Source organism: Scyliorhinus torazame, chromosome 21 (genome assembly GCF_047496885.1).
Source record: "Scyliorhinus torazame isolate Kashiwa2021f chromosome 21, sScyTor2.1, whole genome shotgun sequence".
NCBI classification, from domain to species: domain Eukaryota; kingdom Metazoa; phylum Chordata; class Chondrichthyes; order Carcharhiniformes; family Scyliorhinidae; genus Scyliorhinus; species Scyliorhinus torazame.
In genome coordinates, this window is record NC_092727.1 from 23,525,630 (window position 1) to 23,546,877 (window position 21,248).

General features: G+C 48.0%; 1 protein-coding gene across 1 annotated transcript in view; it reads left to right on the top strand.

Moving 5' to 3' along the window:
* The first annotated feature begins 681 nt into the window (after positions 1-681).
* LOC140398220 (A disintegrin and metalloproteinase with thrombospondin motifs 8-like) overlaps positions 682-21,248 on the top strand; it is a 41,843-nt gene continuing 21,276 nt past the window's right edge. The window contains exons 1-3 of the mRNA XM_072486617.1: positions 682-1,874; positions 6,885-7,017; positions 13,745-13,912. Coding sequence (XP_072342718.1) covers positions 963-1,874; positions 6,885-7,017; positions 13,745-13,912 — 1,213 coding nt within the window. The 5' untranslated portion in view covers positions 682-962. The remainder of the gene's footprint in view (positions 1,875-6,884; positions 7,018-13,744; positions 13,913-21,248) is intronic.

A 21,248-nucleotide genomic window follows, 5' to 3' on the forward strand; every position in this document is an offset into this window, starting at 1 on the left:
GAAGAAAATAGAGAGAAAGAGAGGGAGAGAGAGAAAGGGGGAGGGTGGAAGAGAAAGCGAAGAAAATAGAGAGAAGGGAGAGAGAGGGAGAGAGAAAGAGGGAGGGAGAGAGAGAAAGCGAAGAAAATAGAGAGAAAGGGAAAGAGGGAGGGAGAGAGAAAGCGAGGGAAATAGAGAGAAGGGAGAGGGAGAAAGAGGGAGGGAGAGAGGGAAAGCGAAGAAAATAGAGAGAAAGGAGAGAGGGAGGGAAGAGAGAAAGCGAAGCAGAGAGAAAGGGAGAGAGAGAAAGAGAGGGAGAGAGAAAGAGGGAGGGAGAGAGAGAAAGCGAAGAAAATAGAGAGAAGGGAGAGAGAAAGAGAGAGGGAGAGAGAGAAAGCGAAGAAAATAGAGAAAGCAATAGAGGGAGAAAGAGAGAAAGTGAGGGAAATAGAGGAAGAGAGAAAGGGAGAGGAAGAGGGAGAAAGGGAGTGAGAGAATGAGAGAGGAAGAGAGAGAGAATGAGAGAAAGGGTGGGGGAGAGAGAGGGGGAAGAGAAATGAGAGGGAAAGAGAAAGACAGGGAGAGAGAGAGAGAGGAGAGGCGTGGCGCCGGGCTGCGGTTGGTGGAAAGTTTGCAGCGAAGCTGTTTGGGGAGGTGGAGGCAACGGGCAACTGATCAAAGCCAGGGCTGGGTAAAAATAAGAGCGCTTATGTCAATGGAGGCGGTGGAGAGAGTATAAAAAGCCGGCGTTTTGCGGCCACTCGTTGGTGCTGCAGCGACGGGAGATCCGGACACTCAGTCCGTTCAACCCCCAGCAAAAGATCTTGTGCAGATCAGAGCGACTAGACACTAACTTGCCGCAAGAAAGAGGAAAGAACTAGTTGAATTATCAGCCCAGATAAACCAGTGATAGACTTCTACAGCAAAAACAATACAGTCTCGTATATTTCTGTGTTGTTGTTGGTTGTGAGCATTTGCTGGAGATGGTGTGTGCAATTCTCTTGGTGCTCAGCACCCTCCCAGTGTTGCTGCCCTGTCTCCCGCTGGGGCAGAGGGATGTCGATCCCTGTGTGGTGGAGGTGATCCCGGTGAGGTTGGATGAGACGCGGGCAGCGCCTGGACTGGAAGCAGATCTCCCCGTTTACCAGCTGCGGGCATTCGGCGGAGAGTTCATCCTGAGCCTGGCTCCCGATTCCAGCTTCCTGGCTCCTACTCTGCGGGTGCAGAGGGTGGGCAGGAGGAGCGGGGCTGCCCCCACTGCCAGTGGCACCGAGCTGAGGGGCTGCTTCTACTCCGGGAGGGTCAACTCCAGCCCCGGCTCCATGGTGGCCGTCAGTCTGTGCGGGGGGATCCAGGGGGCTTTCTACACCGACACCGGGGAGGAGTACCTGATCCAGCCGGCCAGCCCGGGGGCAAACCTCTCCAGGGTCCACCTCCTCCAGTGGAGGTGGGGAAAGAGAGGGGGGCAGGGAGAGGGGGAAAGGTGCACCCTTTCTGAGCTCCAGCAGCCCAGGACAGAGCCCCCCCGGCAGGAGGCCAGCCCAGGGCATGCAGCCCAGCCCAGGACCAAGAGGTTCGTGTCCGAGGCGCGGTACATCGAGACCATGCTGGTAGCTGACCACACCATGTTGAATTTCCACGGAGCCTCTCTGCAACATTACCTCCTCACCCTGATGGCCATGGTGTCCCGCCTCTACAAGGAGCCCAGCATCCGGAACCTGGTCAACGTGGTGGTGGTGAAGGTGCTGCTGGTGGAGGACGAGGTGGAGGGGCCGAATGTCTCCAGGAACGCCGGCCTCACCCTGCGCAACTTCTGCAACTGGCAGCTCGGCTACAACCAGGCCAGCGACCGACACCCCGAGCACTTTGACACCGCCATCCTGTTCACCCGCAAGGTAATCAACCGAGAGAGCGGCCCTTCGGCCCGTCCTGGCTGCGCCAGCCCGTTCAGGAAAGAGCTGTCCAATCCCTTATTCGCCAAATCCCTGACGTTTTCCCAAATGTTCAAATTTTATCTAATTCCTTTTTGCTTTGAAATTACCGTGTACTCTTTCGGGAAGAACGATCCACATCAAAATCCCTGCTTAAAATCTCCCTCCTTTAACCTGGAGTCAGTGTTCTCCACTGACTGGCCATTCCCTCCCCAACTCCCCCATTCATTCTAACGTTAACTACACTTACTGTGCACACTAAACCCCGATGTGACAAAGAGGGGAGGGGAGGGCTGGTTATTGGTGACACATCCTCAAGGTTTTGATTGAACTCCATATTCAGAGTTACTATTGCCCTGATGTATGTGTGTGTCTGTGTGTGTGTGTGTGTCTCTCTCTCTCTCTGCGTGTGTGTGTGTGTGTGTGTGCCTGTGTGATTCCCTTTACCTCTGTGTGTTTCTCGTTGTGTCTGTGTGCGCGTGTCTCTCTCTGCGTGTCTCTGTGCATGTGTGTCTATGTCTATCTATGTATGTCCGTGTCAGTGTCCCTGTCTGTCTATGTGTGTGTCCCTCTGTGTGTATGTCTCTCTGTATGTGTGTGTGTCTGTGTCTCTCGGCCTGTGTGTGTCTCTGTCTCTGTGCCATTCTGTGTGTGTCTCTCTATTTGTAAGTGTCGCTCTCTATCTGCGTGTGTCTGTGTGTGTATCTGTTTTGTTTCTGTGTGGGTCTGTGTGCCTCTCTGTCTGTGAGTCTCTGTTTCTCTCTCTGTCTGTGTATCTCTGTATCTGTGTTTCTGTCTGTATGTGCCACTGTTTGCGTGTCTCTCTCTCTCTCTCTCTGTGCATCTCACTGTCTGTGTGCCTGTCTGTGTGTGTCTCTGTCTGTGTGTATCTAACTGTGTGTGTGTATCTCACTGTGTGTGTTTCGGTCTGTGTGTGTATCTCATTATGTGTGTGTGTGTGTGTATCTCACTGTGTGTGTCCCTGTCTGTGTGTGTACCTCATTGTGTGTGTCTGTATGTCAGTGTGTGTGTATCTCACTGTGTGTCTCCCTGTCTCTGTGTGTATCTCACTGTGTGCGTGTTTCTGTCTGTGTGTGTGTGTCTGCCTGTGTGTGTCTCTGTGAGTGTGTATCTCACTGTATATGTGTATCTCACTGTTTGTGTTTCTGTCTGTGTGTGTATCTCATTATGTGTGTCTCTGTGTGTGTGTATCTCACTGTGTGTGTCCCTGTCTGTGTGTGTACCTCATTGTGTGTCTGTGTGTGTGTGTATCTCACTGTGTGTGTGTCCCTATCTGTGTGTGTATCTCACTGTGTGTGTGTTACTCTATGTGTGTATCTCACATGTGTGTCTCTCTCTGTCTGTGTGTGTATCTCTGTTTCTGTGTGTCTCTGTCTGTCTGTGTGTCGCGAACGCATTCCATCTGTCGCCACGGTTACGAAGTGGACTAATCCATGAATCCAAAACGGGATCCAATTTAACTTCCAGGCTCTATTATTGATATTATCGAGCGAGTTTTCAAAAAAATCTGTTCCCAGCCAAGTCATCTTCAAGTTGAATCAGTCTGGCAAATCTCGGTCAATGTGATTCCCCCCGCCCTCCACAACCCTAAACGCTGGGACTGAAATGTGGATGGTGAGTCTAAGCTATTCCGTCAACTCCAGGGCGAGTCGCTCTGAGTCTTTGCACATTCACTGACGGCGCAGGGGTTACACCAGCTCCTGTGTTTCAGTCCCGTTTATCAGGAGGGGCAGTGGCATTGGGACTGACTCTCCCCTCCATCCGGATTAAAGGGTCGACATTAGCTGGCATTCTCCCTCTGCCCTCAATGGAGTGAGACAGTTTTGAATCAGAAATACAACGGGACAGGGAGGAAAGTGGGTAAGGGATGGCAGGATCAAATTGGCATTTAGTGTGGGAGAGGAGAGAACCCATTGAATGCAAACTGCTTTCACCTTTAAAAAAAAACTCTTGTGAAATGGTAACCACAGTCTCGGATCAGGATCAGCGAAATCCCCAAATATTGTCACTGCTGCCAGCTCGAGGACTGCACAGGAGCGGCCCACGAACCCTGGGAATGGTTGAATGTATGTCAGTGATCTTGAGCTCAGTTACAGGCAGTGGCCGCTCCCTCGTGGTGGCTGAGCCCTCCCTGTGTGGTGTGGAGTTTACCTGCAGTGTTACAGCAAAGCGGGTCTTCTCCACATTCCCGCCTCTTGAAGGAGTGTTTAACAGGCACCTGATCAGTGGAACCACCTCGGCACAAACTCCACACCAGAGGCGGGGGGACGGGGGGGACGGGGGTGGTTGGAACTGGTGAAAAAGTAATTTGGATAAGAAATTGCCTCTATAAACAATGTCACCTGTCCACAGAGCTAACTCCTGATATCAGTTAGTATGTCTCAGTGTGTCTCTGTGTGTCTTAATGTGCCTCAGTCTGTGCGTGACTGTCTCAGTCTGTGTCTGTGTGTGTGTCTGTCTGTCTCTCTGTGTGCCTGCCTATGTGCCTGTCTGTGTGTCTGCCTCTGTCTGTCTGTCTCGGTGTCTGTCTGCCTTTGTGAATGTTTACCTCTGAGTGTTTCTGTGCGTATCTGTGTGTGTGTGTGCCTGTCTGTCTCTCTGTGTGCCTGTCTCTGTCTGTCTGCCTCTGTCTCTGTGCGTATTTATGTGTATGTGTCTGTCTGTGTGCCTGTCTCTGCCTGTGTCTCCATATCTGTCTACCCGTGTGTCTGTGTGCCTCTGTGTCTGTCGCTGTGTGTGTCTCTGTGACTACGTGTGTATGTGTATCCGGGCATTGTGATCAAATAAATTCTCTGTCATCTGTCAGCACCCGGAAAGAGTGGTCTGCAGGTAATAATCCTCAATGTGGTCTCCATTCAGTGGGACGATGAACGAAGAAGGAAGTGAATGTTCCCACAGTCCTGCTACCGCCGAGTTAGTGCTGTGTCTGGCTGTCTCCCATTAGCTCTGATTCGTCAGCTTGGATGTGATCACAGGGACGATTCCTTCCACCGCCTGCGTCTTTCTTCACTGTAATGAGAGCTGGGAGGTTGGTTCACCCCCCGCCCCTCCATTCAGTCTGCTTCCCTGGAAAACTCACAGAAGGTGAATTGCGGGTCAGCATCAACCCCGCGGGAAATGTACAAGTGGGTCTGGTTTTACAGCAGGCCCCAGGGAAGCTGGTGACAGATTGAATCATCAGAGCCCTGTCTGGATGGAGTTTTTTTTCATATCTGTGATATGTTAGAAAACTATGGCATTTATGTCCCAAGTTACGACGCGACCTGTTTATAAATAAAATCTTGCAGCCACTGAGATGTTAATAACTGGAGTAGCGGGGCTAGCCTTAATAACACGTATATTCTGGGTATAATCATTCTATCTCACTGTTTAACAATGAGATGTGGACCATTTCCCTCCTTGTGAAGAGAGTAAATTTGACAAACGCCTTTCCCGTTGTTAGCCCTCAATCAGAATACTGCCCAGGTAAAGATTGCAACACCCAAATCCTCCACCCACTGTGTAGAATGGTTATTGCAGATTTCAACAATCAAGTCACCCGGGAGTGATGACAGATATTTGTAAACATCTACAAAGTCGATTTGTATAAACAGTTCTCCTCGGGTGCAGCCATCCACGAGGATCTGTGGGGCGAATTAAAACGAGGGCTGCTTCTTTTCAAAACAACTGTAAAAAAAATATTAAATCGGATGCGTTGTGTGTCTGATCCATAATTCAGTGGCACTTGGACATATGTTTGTGATATTAATGGCTTTATATTTTTTTTAATCGGACCGCTCGAACCGCTGCAATCCACGTGGTGGAGGCAGGGTCATCGAACACTTGGCAGAGGTAGATAGATCAAGGGAGTCAAAGAGTTTTTTTTGGGGGGGAGGAGGGGGGAGTTAGGCAGAATGTGGGGTCCAGGCCACAATCCGATCAGCCATGACCTTACTAAATGATGGCTCAGACTCGAGGGGCCGAATAGCCAACTCTTGTCTGGTTTAGCACAGTGGGCTAAACAGCTGGCTTGTCATGCAGAACAAAGCCCGCAGTGTGGTTCGATTCCCGTACCGTCCTCCCCGAATAGGTGCCGGAATGTGGCAACTAGGGACTTTTCACAGTAACTTCATTGAAGCCTACTTGTGACAATAAGCAATTATTATTATTATTATTATTATTATTAATTTGGTTGCACGTGGTGTAAGTACAGCCACAGCGCTGTTGGGGAGGGGTATTCCATCACATTGCTGACCTGTGCCTTTGTAGATGATTAACGGGAGTTAGGAAGTGAGTGACACAGCTTCTAATCTTCTGTTGTAACTACAGTATTTATATGGTTGGTCCAGTTAAGTCTTTAGTTGAAAATGAAATGAAAATGTTCATAGTTAATGATAACCTCAAGGATGTTGCGGGATTCAGTGATGCGAATGCCATTGAATGTCAATGGGAGACGGTTAGATTCTCTCTTGTTGAAGATGGTCATCGCCTGGCACTTGTATGGCACAAATGTTACTTGCCACTTATCAGCCGAAGCCTGAATAGTGTCCAAGTCTTGCTGCATACTGGTACTGTCTGCTTCTGTATCTGAAGAGTCATGAATGGTATCGAACATGGTGCAATTATCAGTAAACATCACCACTGTTAGCCTTATGGAGGAATGTGATTGATGAGCAGTTGATGCTGTTTGTGCCTAGGACATTGCCCTGAGGAATTCCAGTAAAGGCATCCTGGGACTGAGTTGATTAGTTTCCAACAATCACAGCCATCTTGCTTTGTGCCAGTGGAGAGTTCCCCCCTGATTCCCATTGACTTCAATTTTACAGGAGGTCTTTGTGCCACTCCCCATCAAATGCTGCCTTGATGTTAAGGGCCGTCACTCTCACCTCAAATTGCAATTTGATTCAAATGAAATGACCATTGTAATTTTGGAGTGAGAATAGTTGCAAAGTTGTCTCATTTCCTTCCTCACAGGACATCTGTGGCCACGAGAGCTGTAACACCCTTGGAGTGGCAGACGATGGAACCATATGTCACACCAGTAGGAGCTGTGCCGTGATCGAGGATGATGGACTTCAGGCAGCTTACACCATAGCACATGAACTAGGTACAGTGACAACTATAATTAATGCCCTTAAATGTGTGTCTGGAATGTGTTTATTTCATGCAGTTTTCTGCATATAATCCATCGGCCATCGATGTCTTAACCGTTCTATACATCTTGACCATATTTGTGTCCATTTTCTTCCTCATCGTTAAGTGACTAAAATATTTGGCTGTTTTATTCTTTGCTAGTTGGGATTTATTCTACTATTATTATTGCACAGAATATTTCTCTCCATTCACACCTGGCTAATTACTGTCAATCATTTGATTTTGATTTTTGCCCAATGGTATTCAGGAAACAAATAGCTATATAGAAACCATATGATTGAATATCATTGATATATTGCTAAAACTCAGATTGCCATAATGCATCTATTTGTAAAACAGACATTTACCCATAAATGTTTCTCAGTAAGTTTCCTCCCAAACAGTATGATCTACCCATCTGAACATTTAAGGCTTCAGATAGACGATGCTCACTATTCTAGTACATCACAATCTCTATCTTGTCACTTGGATATCTACATTTGATCTGTGTCAATGCACCACGGTAGCATTGTGGCTAGCACAATTGCTTCAAGCTCCAGGGTCCCAGGTTCGATTCTGGCTTGGGTCACTGTCTGTGCGGAGTCTGCACATCCTCCCCGTGTGTGCGTGGGTTTCCTCCGGGTGCTCCGGTTTCCTCCCAAAGATGTGCAGGTTAGGTGGATTGGCCATGATAAATTGCCCTTGGGTATGGTGCTCTTTCCAAGAGCCGGTGCAAACTCGATGGGCCGAATGGCCTCCTTCTGCACTGTAAATTCTATGATAATCCCGAAGAGACCAGCAGCTGCCTTGTGTCAGGCACTGCACTATGTATTCCATTCCCTGACATAAGTGTTCAAAGGCATGTGCTTCTTTAGAGTCACTCTGTGCTCTTACTGTGGACAATTTCCACAACATTTCTCTGTTTCTACCAGACCCTCCCAATCTTTGCTCCCGTGTGGTTGCTGTTCTTCACCTTCCTGTGTACCAATATCAGAGGCAAATCGACCAATTGTAGTGTCAGAAATGACACTCACTGATTTCAGCTTATTTTACCATGGCTAGAAATGGAGCTTTCCTGAAATGAATGATAATTAAGCTGGCAGGGAGCTTGATTTGTTACATCTAACCTATACTGTGCCTGATTTGTGAGGGCTGGGCATAGAGTGGAACCATAATTTTCATTTTCTTTATTATTTTATAACCATGTTTTAATTTTTTCTGCTACATTTGGTTAACTCACCAATGCGTGAAAAAAATCCTTACACCTCAAGATATGAGAATGGAGAATATTACTGGCTATCTTGTAAAACAATGCAGGTGTTGATTCAGTATCTAAACTGGACACTGCTCAAATGTCACACATGGGACTATATACTTGATTGGAATCGGGGGAAGCTAAAAATATAAAGTGCTCAGTATTTCTGTATAAACGATAGTGTACATGTAATGATTAAAAATAGTGCTGTCCACGTTACAAGTAGCATAATGTAGCTCTCAGGACCATGATGCTTGAGTCCAGTTTTTGCAGAAATTCAATCCCCCAAAATGTTCCAGAGATCTTGGAAACAGGAGACTGGGAAGAGGCATCGTAAAAGATATGTAAGATAGTGTCTGGTATAGAGAAATTAAATCTACATCCCAGCTGAAGCTAAACTAGCAAAAGAAACAAATTTCACACCAGTAACAGAAAGTCCTTTACTTACAATAACAAATACGAGAAATGATAAACAGCTGGAATGGATATAACCAGGCAGGAAAAAATCCTGGAATCATTCTAAGATTACATTAGAATGCTGCATTGGGTGGATCTTTAGGATCTTCATGAGCGTAATGACCATTCCTATCAATAACTATAATATAATAATAACATAATTAATAATAATCTTTATTGTCACAAGTAGGCTTACATTAACACTGCAATGAAGTTACTGTGAAAAGCCCCTGATCGTCACATTCTGGCGCCTGTTTTGGTACACGGAGGGAGAATTCATAATGTCCAAATTACCTAATAGCACGTCTTTCGGGACTTGTGGGAGGAAACCGGAGCACCCGGAGGAAACCCACGCAGACACAGGGAGAACGTGCAGACTCCGCACAGACAGTGACCCAAGCCAGGAATCGTACCTGGGACCCTGGCGCTGTGAAGCAGCAGTGCTAACCACCGTGCTACCGTGCCGCCCAGACTTCCTGCTGTCCGTCCAATTTTCAGCTTAATTCATATACATACACATTTCTTCCCCTTTGGGGAATGGTGGAGAAGTGTTGAAACCTGGTGTACAGCATTAGGAACATTCTTTCCATGGCCAGCAAGTCCTCCAAGTGGAGCCTTTTTGGATGAGGTCTTCACTGACTGCATCAAAATTTATTGCCTATCTTTAATTGCCCTTAACTGATTCAAATACATCGCTGTGGGTCTGGAGTCACATGACCAAGTAATGACTGCAGATTTCCTTCCCTAAAGGACATTAGTGGACCAGATGGATTTTTATAACAATTAACAATGGTTTCATGGTCATCTTTTAATTCCAGATTTTTGTTGAATTTTTCACAGTCAGAGACCTTGGGCGTCATTCTCCGACCCCCTGCCGGGTTGGAGAATGGCCGTTGGCCGCCGTGAATCCCGCCCCCGCCCCCGCCGAAGTCTCCGCTCCCGGAGATTGGGCGGGGGCGGGAATCCGGCCGCGCCGGTTGGCGGGACCCCCCGCTGGATTCTCCGGCCCGGATGGGCCGAAGTCCCGCCCAGGAATTGCCTGTCCCGCCGGCGTAAATCAAACCTGGTATTTACCGGCAGGACCAGGCGGCGTGGGCGGGCTCCGGGGTCCTGGGGGGTGGCGCGGGGCGATCTGACCCCGGGGGGTGCCCCCGCGGTGGCCTGGCCCGCGATCGGGGCCCACCGATCCGCAGGCGGGCCTGTGCCGTGGGGGCACTCTTTCCCTTCCGCCTCCGCCACGGTCTCCACCATGGCGGAGGCGGAAGTGACTCTCCCCACTGCGCATGCGCGGGAAACTGACAGCGGCCGCTGACGCTCCCACGCATGCGCTGGGAAACTGACAGCGGCCGCTGACGCTCCCGCGCATGCGCCGCATTTCCGCGCCAGCTGGCGGGGCAACAAACGCCATTTCCGCCAGCTGGCGGGGCGGAAATCCCTCCGGCGTCGGCCTAGCCCCTCAATGTTTGGGCTAGGCCGCCAAAGATGCGGAGACCTCCGCACCTTTTTGCCGGCGCGATGCCCGTCTGATTTGCGCCGGCTTTGGCGCCAGTCGGCGGGCATCCCGCCGTTGGGGGAGAATTTCGCCCCTTAGGTCTCAGGATTTCCAGTCCATTCACAATGCCATTGCACCAACTCCTCTCCTTGAAACCAGAGCTTCTAGCTCCAATACAGGAGTGTAAGCTACAGAGCCTGAAGACCTCCAGCTGGGTCAGTAAGGAACAGACTGATTCAGTGTCATCCTAAACATTTTTCTAAAATTCTGTACCTTTTGGAGGGGTTTTTTCTTTATAAATTTAGAGAACCCAATTCATTTTTTTCAATTAAGGGGCAATTTAGCGTGTTCAATCCATCTATCTTGCACATTTTTGTGTTGTGGAGGCAGAACGCACGCAAACACGGGAAGAATGTGTAAACTTCACATGGACGATGACCCAGAGCCGGGATCGAACCTGGGACCTCGGCGCCGTAAGACTGCAATGCTAACCACACTGTGCTGCTACCTTTTTGTTATGAAGCATCACCTGCAATACAGGTTCGAGAAGGGAAGAAAAACATTTTCTAGGAAGGATTTCCAGAGTTTGAGCATAGAAAAATCTTCAGAAAGCAGCAGTAGTTGCACAGGAAGGGTCTGTTTTTTAAAAATATCAGTTGTATTTATACAGCAGCAGGTAATCAGCTCATGTGGGAAGGGGAATGACAAGATAGGGACAGGATAGGATATGCACTGACAGACTATTCAGTCTAATATGGTTAAGACCAGCAGATTTTCAATTTCTATACATCTTTTAAGTTGAATTTATTTGTCTTTTCACTTGCCACATCCAGACAGCTTGCTCCAATGACAAAAATAAGCATGAGATTCGATTCAAACTTTTTTTTTAGCAAAAATTGAGTGGTGGGGTAGGGAAGGGAGAAAGATAACAGAATATAATTGAAACTAAGTCGATCATTAAATCACTGTGAAGCTTGACCTGCATGCCGCCACACACTCCAACATCCGAGAACCTCTGACCAGTCAGATTGGCTGGCAGCTCTAGTAGTACGAGCAGGGACAGAGCTCAATAGTGGTCACTAGTGGAGAGAAAGGGAAGTGGGGGTGGGTGACACCTTGGAGGGTGCCCCAGATTCACACAGGGCACCGCTCAAAATGAGGTGCCCCTCGTCTTTTTTCATCTCAGCTGCAATTAAATGGCCTGCCCACTCCTGCCCACCTACCCGCGTCAACCATATTATGTCATGGGCAGAGTATTATCCTGGTCAACAGGCTTTCTAACCAGCCTAATTAATCTTTAATTATTTAATTCCACCTATCACAGAGGTGAGCTCGGGGGTGGACGGGAAGCTGGTGGGTTAGCCACCCGACATAATGTCAAACCCAACCCTCAGTGCTTAAGCCCTTGTAAATAGGATAAAAGTGCACAAGACAAAATAATGTTCAGAATTTACCTTTTAGAATATGAGTAATCTATGGCGTACAGTAGCACTGACCTGATTATTAACACAGAGACACAATGCTCCCATTGTTACAGCTGGGATAGTCATCTATCAACTGCTTGGGACAATCAGATACTTGCAAAAAAGTTATTTCCACCTATTTAGAAAAATCTTGTTTTGTTCCGGGTTTCTGATTTTCTTTTGAATTGCAGAAAGGCTTTTTTTTTTTAAACTACATGTTTTTACACTTTACCACTGAAAGTTGGACATCCTAAACATTATTTGTTGCTTTGCCCAGAGTAGGCTTGGCTAAGTGCCAGTTTTGTACTCCTGAGAGACCTGGCACATTTCCATCATCCACGGTCGTAAGGTGCGGGACACATCTGGAATGCTGTAAACATTTTACTAGATATCATTTTTTTTTGTTTTACAGCTAAATGGTTCTGCACATTTACATTCCTGCTCTCCAATTAGCCCATTCTATTACACATTTTGCATGCAACATGAAGAAAATTGACCTTGTGGGGAGCAAAAGTGGATAATGTAATTCAGGTGTGAAGTGACGCAAATTGAATCTAAATTGGCAGTTTGCGACCAGCTCAAGGAAGATAGTCTGGTAATGCATTTGTTTCACATCAGCTGCATTATAGCGGTGATTTATGTAAAGCAACATTGTAAATGGTTCAGTGGTCTAGGTTGTAAACATTTGAAATTTAGTTCTCAATTTTTAATATTAACACGAGCCACTAAAACACATTCAAATGATTGGACACATTTAGAACTCGGTGATGTATGTAACTAGACATATGTACAAGTTGTTTTTTCCCCTGGCCCAGCAGTTGCAAAGGTAGCCACGAATAACACTACCTTGCATAAATGTGAATGGGCATTAGTCTTAACCTGTTGGCCATAAAAACCTGAAACCGAAGTATCCTCATATTCACTAATTAGCATTGCAAAAACAGATAACATCTTAATCTTGTTATCAAACTATGCTCTCTCTGTCGCTACATTGAGTGAAAACGAGTGTTAAACTTACAAAATATTAAAGGCGCAGTGGATTCTGATACTCTTGAGACAATTTATATTTTAGTTACCATTATGCTTGACTTCAATGCTTGATTTTAATGAGCCCCTCATCTCACTCTGATTTCAATCTACGTTCAAATACTATCACTACTTAATGTGGACTTTAGAAGAGCTGTTTAGTGTGCAGATGATAGGCGGGATTGGCAATAGTCAACACAATAAAGCACTAATCATAAATATTTGGAAAGTATGTATATACTTCTATTTGAATGGCACATTTCAGTATTATGTTTGGACCGAAAATTCTATACAATTGAGGGTGAATGGGAAATTACTTAATGCAATGGTATTCTGCACTTGGATCAGTTACATCTTTTTATCTGAAGTCATTGATCAACAATTCCATCTGTTGTTCAGTTCGTCAGACAGGAAGTCTAACAGCAGCCAATATGCTGTTTAAAGTTCCATCGTGTATCTTAGTGACGATATAATGGAATGTGGCTTGTGGCTTAATTCTAGATTTCAAAAAAATAATATTGATATATTTGTAATATCTTCAAAAGTTTATTCTTACCTATTCCCAAGCAATCAGTTATGCGTGGGGTTTGCACTTTCTCCCCGTGTCTGCTTGGGTTTCCTCCAGTTTCCTCCCACAGTCCAAAGATGTGCAGTTGAGGTGGATTGGCCATGCTAAATTGCCCCTTAGTGTCCAGGGATGTGCAGATTAGGAGGGGTTATGAGGTTTCAGGGATAGGGCGGGAGCCTGGTTAGGGTGCTGTTTCGGAGGGTCGATGCGGACTCAATGGGCTGAATTACCTTCTTCTGCAATATCTATGATATTGGGATTGCTGTTTGATTTTTAAAAATGATACCCTATAGTCAGTAAAGTTCCTAAAAGTTGAACAGTAATTACTTTTAGAATGATTTCATCCCTGCAGTATATTTATCCAACAATACTGCAATAATTGTATAGTCTTGCTATTTTCAGTTTGGATTTGACTAGGTTCATGTTTTGTCATTGTGATAGGTCACGAATTGAGCATGCCACACGATGATTCAAAGACATGTGATAAGCTGTTTGGTCAAATGGGGAAAAACCATATGATGGCTCCATTGTTTATCCATCTGAACAGAACTCTACCTTGGTCTCCTTGTAGTGCATTTCATATCACAGAGTTCTTTAACAATGGTCACGGTAAGTGATTTCGCTGCAATATGATGGAGTGTTGTCTTCTCCGTTTTGGTAAAACATAGGCACTTGCTGCATAGCTAATGCTCAAGAACCGTTTATTTCTAGTTTATATAAGATAATATTATTGTTGAAAACTACTGTAAAGTTCATGGGGATGTCCTGATATCTAGCTACTTGTTCAAATCCTCCATATTTTGAAACTGAGGGAAAATGTCTACGTTGTTGTAAATGTTTACTAATAGTACTTTGTTGGCTGAACCTGGATTGCATCAAATGAGAACTATCTTGATTCAGTTTCCAAATGCCCCGGATTATCAGCCTGAAACCATCGACTGATTTGCAGCATATCGACAAGCTGACTCATACAGACTATATCAATGGTAACTTGGAACAAATGCTGATGTTGTGGGTGGTAAGGTTTAAACCCAGGAGACCTGTATACGTGGAGAAGCAAGGTTCACTGAATTATATCTTAGCCATGTTTGAACCTGACTTTTGATAATCTATTTATGTGTAAATGGGAGTTTTTTTTCATTCCCAAATTGCACCAAAACCCTTAACTGAAATAATCACAAAAAAACCCACCTGTTTAAACAATTTTAACACAAATAGTGCATGCATGGTTAACCATGCAATATGCGTCAGGAAAAGATTCGCATACCATGATGATTCCAAACATTTATTTGAATGAAGTTTGTTTTTTCTGGCTACCAGTAAAGTTGTCACAGCGATGTACATGGATGGAGAAGTAAGGACTTGAAATGGAATCCACTTACAACTGAGACATCTTTTTGCTGGCAGTCAATAAATTTAAAAAGGTTGATCATTTTACAGAAGGTTTAGTTGATGAATCGAGTTCTGGATATGCATCTTTATCCAGGATATTTAGCATTACAAAATCGCAGTGCAATCCTGTAAATACAGTTTATTCTTCATTAGCTACTTGTGATACACAGGGGGCTAAATTTTCCACCTCGCGACGTCGCAAACGTGAGCCGCACTTGGGCGTCTGGCTTAATTCGAGGTCTGTTCCCGGCGCCAATTCGGGCATCATGCTCTGGTTCCTCGCTGGTGGCGATATCGAGGTTCGCGCTCCATGCCGGTAAACAAAACCGGCATTTGCATTCATTTAAGTGTGATTAGTGCATTTGATCCAATATGCTCCAGGCCTCTGTGATGCTCCACCTCACTCAGGTGGAAGTCAGGCGGGCATGGTTTACTACAGTTATTTACAAACGGGTTCTGCGCACCGTGGCTGCTGAGGGGGAAAGAGAAGGTAAGCAAAGTTTGAACTTTAAAATAAAAAATGTCACTGCTTGCTGAGGAGTGACTACCAGGGCTGGGGGGTGTAGCGGGGAGCGACATGGTGACAGCTCCGCGGATTCAGGATGTCCCCCTCAGGATCGGGGTGGCCTGGTTCAAACCGCAATTGCTGCAGTATTTGTTTTAAACGCATTCATTTGGTAGAGGTTACATGCCCCTGGCTGCTCACTCTGCTGACTGCTCCCTTTATCCTCTAAATGTTCACAGAGCCTCTGGCCATTTGAAAGCCCACCCAGGCCACCTCAATGGAAATCTCGGACCCCAACTGGCCCACCAATCAGTGGGCCACCAGGTGCTGCCACTCCTCAGTGCACTCATCAGGAGTGCAGTCCCACTGCAGGGGAATAGCAGAGCTCACTCCAAACAAAGGACACAAGCACCGTGGCCTTTGGCACCCTCCCTGGCCCACTGCCCCTCTCACCAATGACACTATCAGCCCACGCCACAGGACCGGCAGCTGTCTCCAAACCCTGCCTGTCCACTACGCTCCTGTTCCCATCCATCCTGCCCCCAGGCAAGTTGTCACAACCTGTGTGTCACACCCAGGACCCACATCACACTGCAGCTGTGCTCCCAGATACACATTTCCCTGCCTCACCCCCATTTGTACAACCTGCCCCCACACAAGCCTCTAAGCATGGAGGCGATTGGTGGCACACCGTGACCCTCTCCACTGCCCAACCAGGTGCCATCCTGCTGGTGGGATAACACAGCCCACCCAATGTGGACACCCTCAGTAGACCCCACTGGAGAGACAGGGCAGGAGCCGCAGAGCTTATCATTGGCACAGGATGTAACAACCATTGGTACCTCTGTTGACAGGGATGGGTAGTGAGGATAGAAGCTCCCTACCTGACAGGCCCGTTGCCTCTTACTGATGGGGCCAGGGGTGCAGTGTGAAAGGACACATATCGGAGGGAACGGCTGAGGGATTGGGGTGGGTTTGGGGGGAACATGTGGAGGGTGGAATGAAGCGCAACTCAGTGGCACCATGTAGCCTGTTGGATCTGGTCAGTCAAGGAAATACTCACCTTGCTAACATGTCTTCTCTTTTGCCGCCTGCAAAGAATGAATTTCGGAGTACAGCCGGGAATGTTTGCTATCTACCTTGCCACAGCTGCCGTTGCGGATGCATGGAGACTGAAGGCACAGGCCCTGCTCAGGAGAGCAGGGCCTGTGCACAAGGGGAGCAGCGACCAGCCAGTGAGACTCCAGTGCTGACCATCCAACAGACTGAGGAGGGGCTGCGAAGAGGCGCCGCATCAGGGCACGTATATATCAACAGCGCCTGTCCTTCGAGGAGATGCCGGACCACCTGTGCCACCAAAACCTTTGGATAACCAAGGCGAGCATGTGCCACCTGTGTCAGATAATGATGCACCTGGCACCTCGGGGGTAGGGAGGCAGTAACCACTCCCGGTGGCCATCAAGGTGACAGTCGCCCTGAACCTTTACGCTCTGGGTCTTTCCAAGCGGGGACCTGTCTGGGACATCTCAGACATCCGTACACATGTGCTTCCGCACTCTGACAGATTCCCTATGCGCCCAGGCTGCGGACTATATAAACCACAATCTGGACAACACCCACTAGGATACCCAGGCAACAGGATTTACTGCCATCACTGGCATGACTCAAGTCCAGGGGGTGATTGACATGAGACACGTCACCCTATGAGGACTGGCTCATCAGGGGGTTCCCATACTCAATCAGAAGGGCTTCCACTCCCTAAAAGCGCAGTTGGTCTGCGACTACCAGCTGCACATCATGCACGTCTGTGCCCGATATCCAGACAGCAAGCCCGACGCATATGTTCTAGCGCACTCGTCGGTTCCTGGCACGTTTGAGGTGCTCCCTCGAGTGAGGAGTTGGCTCTTGGGCAACGAGGGTTATCCGCTGCGGTATTGGCTAATGATGCCTGTCTGGAGGCCCAAACCAACATGGAGAAGCACTATAACGGCGCCCATGCAGCAACGAGGAGCTCATCGAGCGGTGCATCGGTATCCTAAAGATGCGCTTCCGATTCCTGGACCGCTATGGCGGGCACTCCAATATAGCCCTAGAAGGGTCTTGAACATCGTGCTGGCCTTCTGCACCCTGCACAACATCGCGCAGCAGAGAGGGGACATGCTGGAGAAGGAGGAGGAACACCAGGCCTCATCTGATGAGGAGGATAGCCAAGAAAGAACAGTCATGGACCCTGGGTTGGCCCGGCATGGGACAAAATGTGCGGCTATGCAGATGGAGAGTGGTGATGTGATATTCACTGTGTTAGCTGTCCTACAAGACGGCCTTGCACGTCTGGCCCATCCCCTGCCACCTCTGAGGGTGAGTCCAAGTGGAACATCCAATTATCGTGGCGGCTCTGCCCCACCCCATTCCATCCCACAACATCCACACCACCAACCCCCCACACCCCCCCCCCCACCTGTCATACCCTCCACACCCAGCCCAGCCCATCCCTCACTCCTTTCATTCAGAGGATTGAGGCAGGTTGGAATATTGGTAAAAAGGTGATAATCGAGGCTCTTTACATTATTGTGCCCTATTGACCCCTACTTCTAATCTATGTGCTGCTCCGGTGCCAATTTAACCTGTAATTTTACGTGGCTTATCGCTCCTTGTAGGTGTGACCCCAGGCAGCACCCCAGACGTGGAGGTGGCCTGCTGTGTATCTCACCCTCTGACCTGAGATTGCTTTGATGGCCATCCTCTAGAGGTCCCTGGATGTGCATGGGCCCGGCCGACTTTCTGGTGTCACAGGTGACGAGGTGCCATCCTGATGTGCCAGTGGCTGATGGGAAGTGGGGGGGGGGGGCAGATTCAGAAGCGCTGAGCATTTCCAGCATCCACCCTGCGAGAGGCATCAACAAGGGCCCCTTCACTGTCTCCTCCTTTGGATTGTTGCTCGATGTCCCCCGAACTACTCTATGGGATAGAGGTGAGGCCGAATTGAGCTTTGGAAGTGCTACTGTCACCTAGCACTGCCAGTTCTGGGGGTCCACTCTTGTCTCAACCAGAATCTCGATGCCATCAACTGTGGAGATGGAGATTGGCCACGCCCATCAACAAGTGAGTCATGTCCCTCTGCGCCTCAGTCATGTCCCTCTGTGATTGGTCCAGGTCAGTCACAGCCCGGCCAAGGCTCACGACGGCCTCAGCCATAACATTTTGTGACTGGGCCGGTCGCTGGAGCACCACAGCAATGTCCATGTGGGCCCGGTACATGGCTGCCTGTGACTGGGCTCCCCTGTCCTCAGCCTCAGCGGTCGACTGCGCAATGTGCCCCATGACTTGGACGTCTTGACCCATGGCTGTGACCTTTTGCCCCAATGCTCCAACTGCAGGCACCAACCGTTCAGTGTTGGCCTGTTTACCACGCAGCTTAATCTCCTCACCTGAAGGCTGTTGGATTCCTCCAATGCACCTTTAGGTGCTGGAAAATTGCTGGCATCCCCTCCTGTAAATCCGGTTCTGCATCTGCATCTCCACCAGTGATGGGATCATACTTTCCAGAGGCATAAACCTGCCCGGACTACAACTGTTTCCTGGGATCGGGCAGCCCTCCGACTATCTGCTCCCTCAGGAGTTCCTACCTCGACCTGGTGTGCTGCAGCATGTGTGACGTGCACTCCAGATGGTGACCCAGGAGCCTCTTCACTAAAATGCTCGATTGGGGTGATAGTCTCTGTTATGGTGGAGGGTGCAGGTGAAGTCGATGTCGTCCATTGACTAGTCTTCTGGGTGTGCTGGGGTTGTGGCTGGGGCGAGGTACCTCAGATGGGCCGGCGTAGTCTGATGATCCTGCAAGACAAAAGACAAGACATGTGGTAAGATCTTGGGAAGGCATGGTCTGGGGGGTTGGGTATAGGCACTTGCTATAGGGATATTATTTTGCATTAGGAGATCACTTGGTTGGCACATACTGACCCCCACCTCAGCGAAAAAGCCCTCTCCTGCACCTCCCGAATAATGCCATCATCCTCTGCTCGGTGGGGGTGAGAGTCCAGAGGACCAGGATGACCCCTCCGGCGAGTTACACCAGGGGTCTGTAGCTGGTGGCATGTGTGTGCAAGTCACCTGGCCAAAGAGGACCTGTGTTAGGGTTTGGTGCAGGTTGGGATATCAGGGAGGTGCAGACAGATGGGTTTTGATTGGCCTCTTTGGAATGGGGGTGTGATGTATGGGGCAGGGGTGATGCCAGGGGAAGAGAGGTGGTGGCCGAAGGAGGTCATTCACCTTCTTGCTGCACTGCGTGCCAGTCCCCCTGGTGAGGTTCACAGCACTGTTACCTCCGCCCAGGCCCGGGTTATGACTGCGGGCTGTAGCCTCCTGCCCATCCTGGGGAAGGTGGTGTCCTGCCTCTCCTACACCTTATCCAACATTCGATAAAGCTTCATGCCCGCAAAGCATAGTGCTGCTCTTTGTGGAGCTATCTTGCTGGCTGAAATGAGAGTGTGTGGGCAGGGGAGTGCTCATAAGCAGCTCTAACTGGTCAAGCTCTCCAGCGCCAATTCCGGCCCCAGCGAATCCAACGCCGGTGGGAATGAAAATTGCTCCACATCCACGTGGGCAGACTGCTGGCAGATTAGCATGTCCTGAATTGCTCCAGAAATAGTGCCCCCAATGGGAATGTGAATGGCATGCAATTCAGACCTGGCGTCAACACAGTCTCCCAAACAAATAATTTTGCCCAGGATGTCTAAGGTGAAAATATCCGGTGATAAATATTTAGTGCACTGTAGCCAGGGGAAAAGCTAATGGGGAGAGTCGCAAACCTGATATCCTCTTGGTATAACAACTTGTATATTTGCAAGTCCCTCTAACGAGATTCCTTCCATTTCTAGGCCCAATGAAGTGGAACTTATCAAATGCTAAATGCCTGTGTCTGAAATACCTTCCTCTGCTGTTTTAGTTGAGTTATTAATTCACTTATTTTAAACTGGATTCCAGCTCATGTGAAGAAAAGGTGGAGGGATAATTTTAGACATCCATATTAAGAGTTTGTACTGTTGTATCTTTTTTTATTTTAATTTAGATTACCCAATTATTTTTTCCAATTAAGGGGCAATTTAGTGTGGCCAATCCACCTACTCTGCGCATTTTTGGGTTGTGGGGGCGAAACCCATGCAGACACGGGGAGAATGTGCAAACTCCTCACGGACAGTGACCCAGAGCCGGGATCGAACCTGGGACCTCAGCGCCATGAGGCAGCTGTGCTAACCACAAGGCCACCGTGCTGCCCGTACTGTTGTATCTTAATACCATTTCAAGTCATCAATCTCCAAATTTGTGCTGTGTTGTAGAATTGTGCCTTCAGTTCAACTTCACCAGTTGAAGTTTGAAATTCCCATATTACTTCTTATTTTCTCAGTAGTTTTCAATGACATTAGACCATAAGATATAGGAGCAGAATTGGGCCATTCAGAGCATCGAGGCCGCTCTGCCATTCAATCATGGCTGATATGTTTCTCATCCCCATTCTCCTGCCTTCTCCCCATAACCCCTGATCCCCTTATTAATCAAGAACCTTAAAGCAACTCAGTGATTTGACCCCACAGCCTTCTGCGGCAATGAGTTCCACAGATTCACCACTTCTGGCTGAAGAAATTCCTCCTCATTTCTCTTTTAAAGGATCGTCCCTTCAGTCTGAGACTGTGCCCTCGGGTTCTAGTTTCTCCTACTCGAGGAAAGATCCTCTCCACATTCACTCTATGCAGCCCTCTCAATATTCTGTAAGTTTCAGTGAGATTCCCCCCTCATCCTTCTAAACTCCATTGAGTACAGACCCAGAGTCCTCAACCACTCCTCACATGACAAGCTCTTCATTCCCAGGATCATTCTTGTGAACATCCTCTGGACCCTCTCCAAGGCCGACACATCCTTCCTTAGCCAAACACTGCTCACAATATTCCAGCATACATTGGATACTGTTCCAATTCTTCAACATTGCAATAAAGGCAGAGCAAGAATATTGAGAGTTTTCTTTTTGTTTAAAAAAAAATGACCGTATCTAGT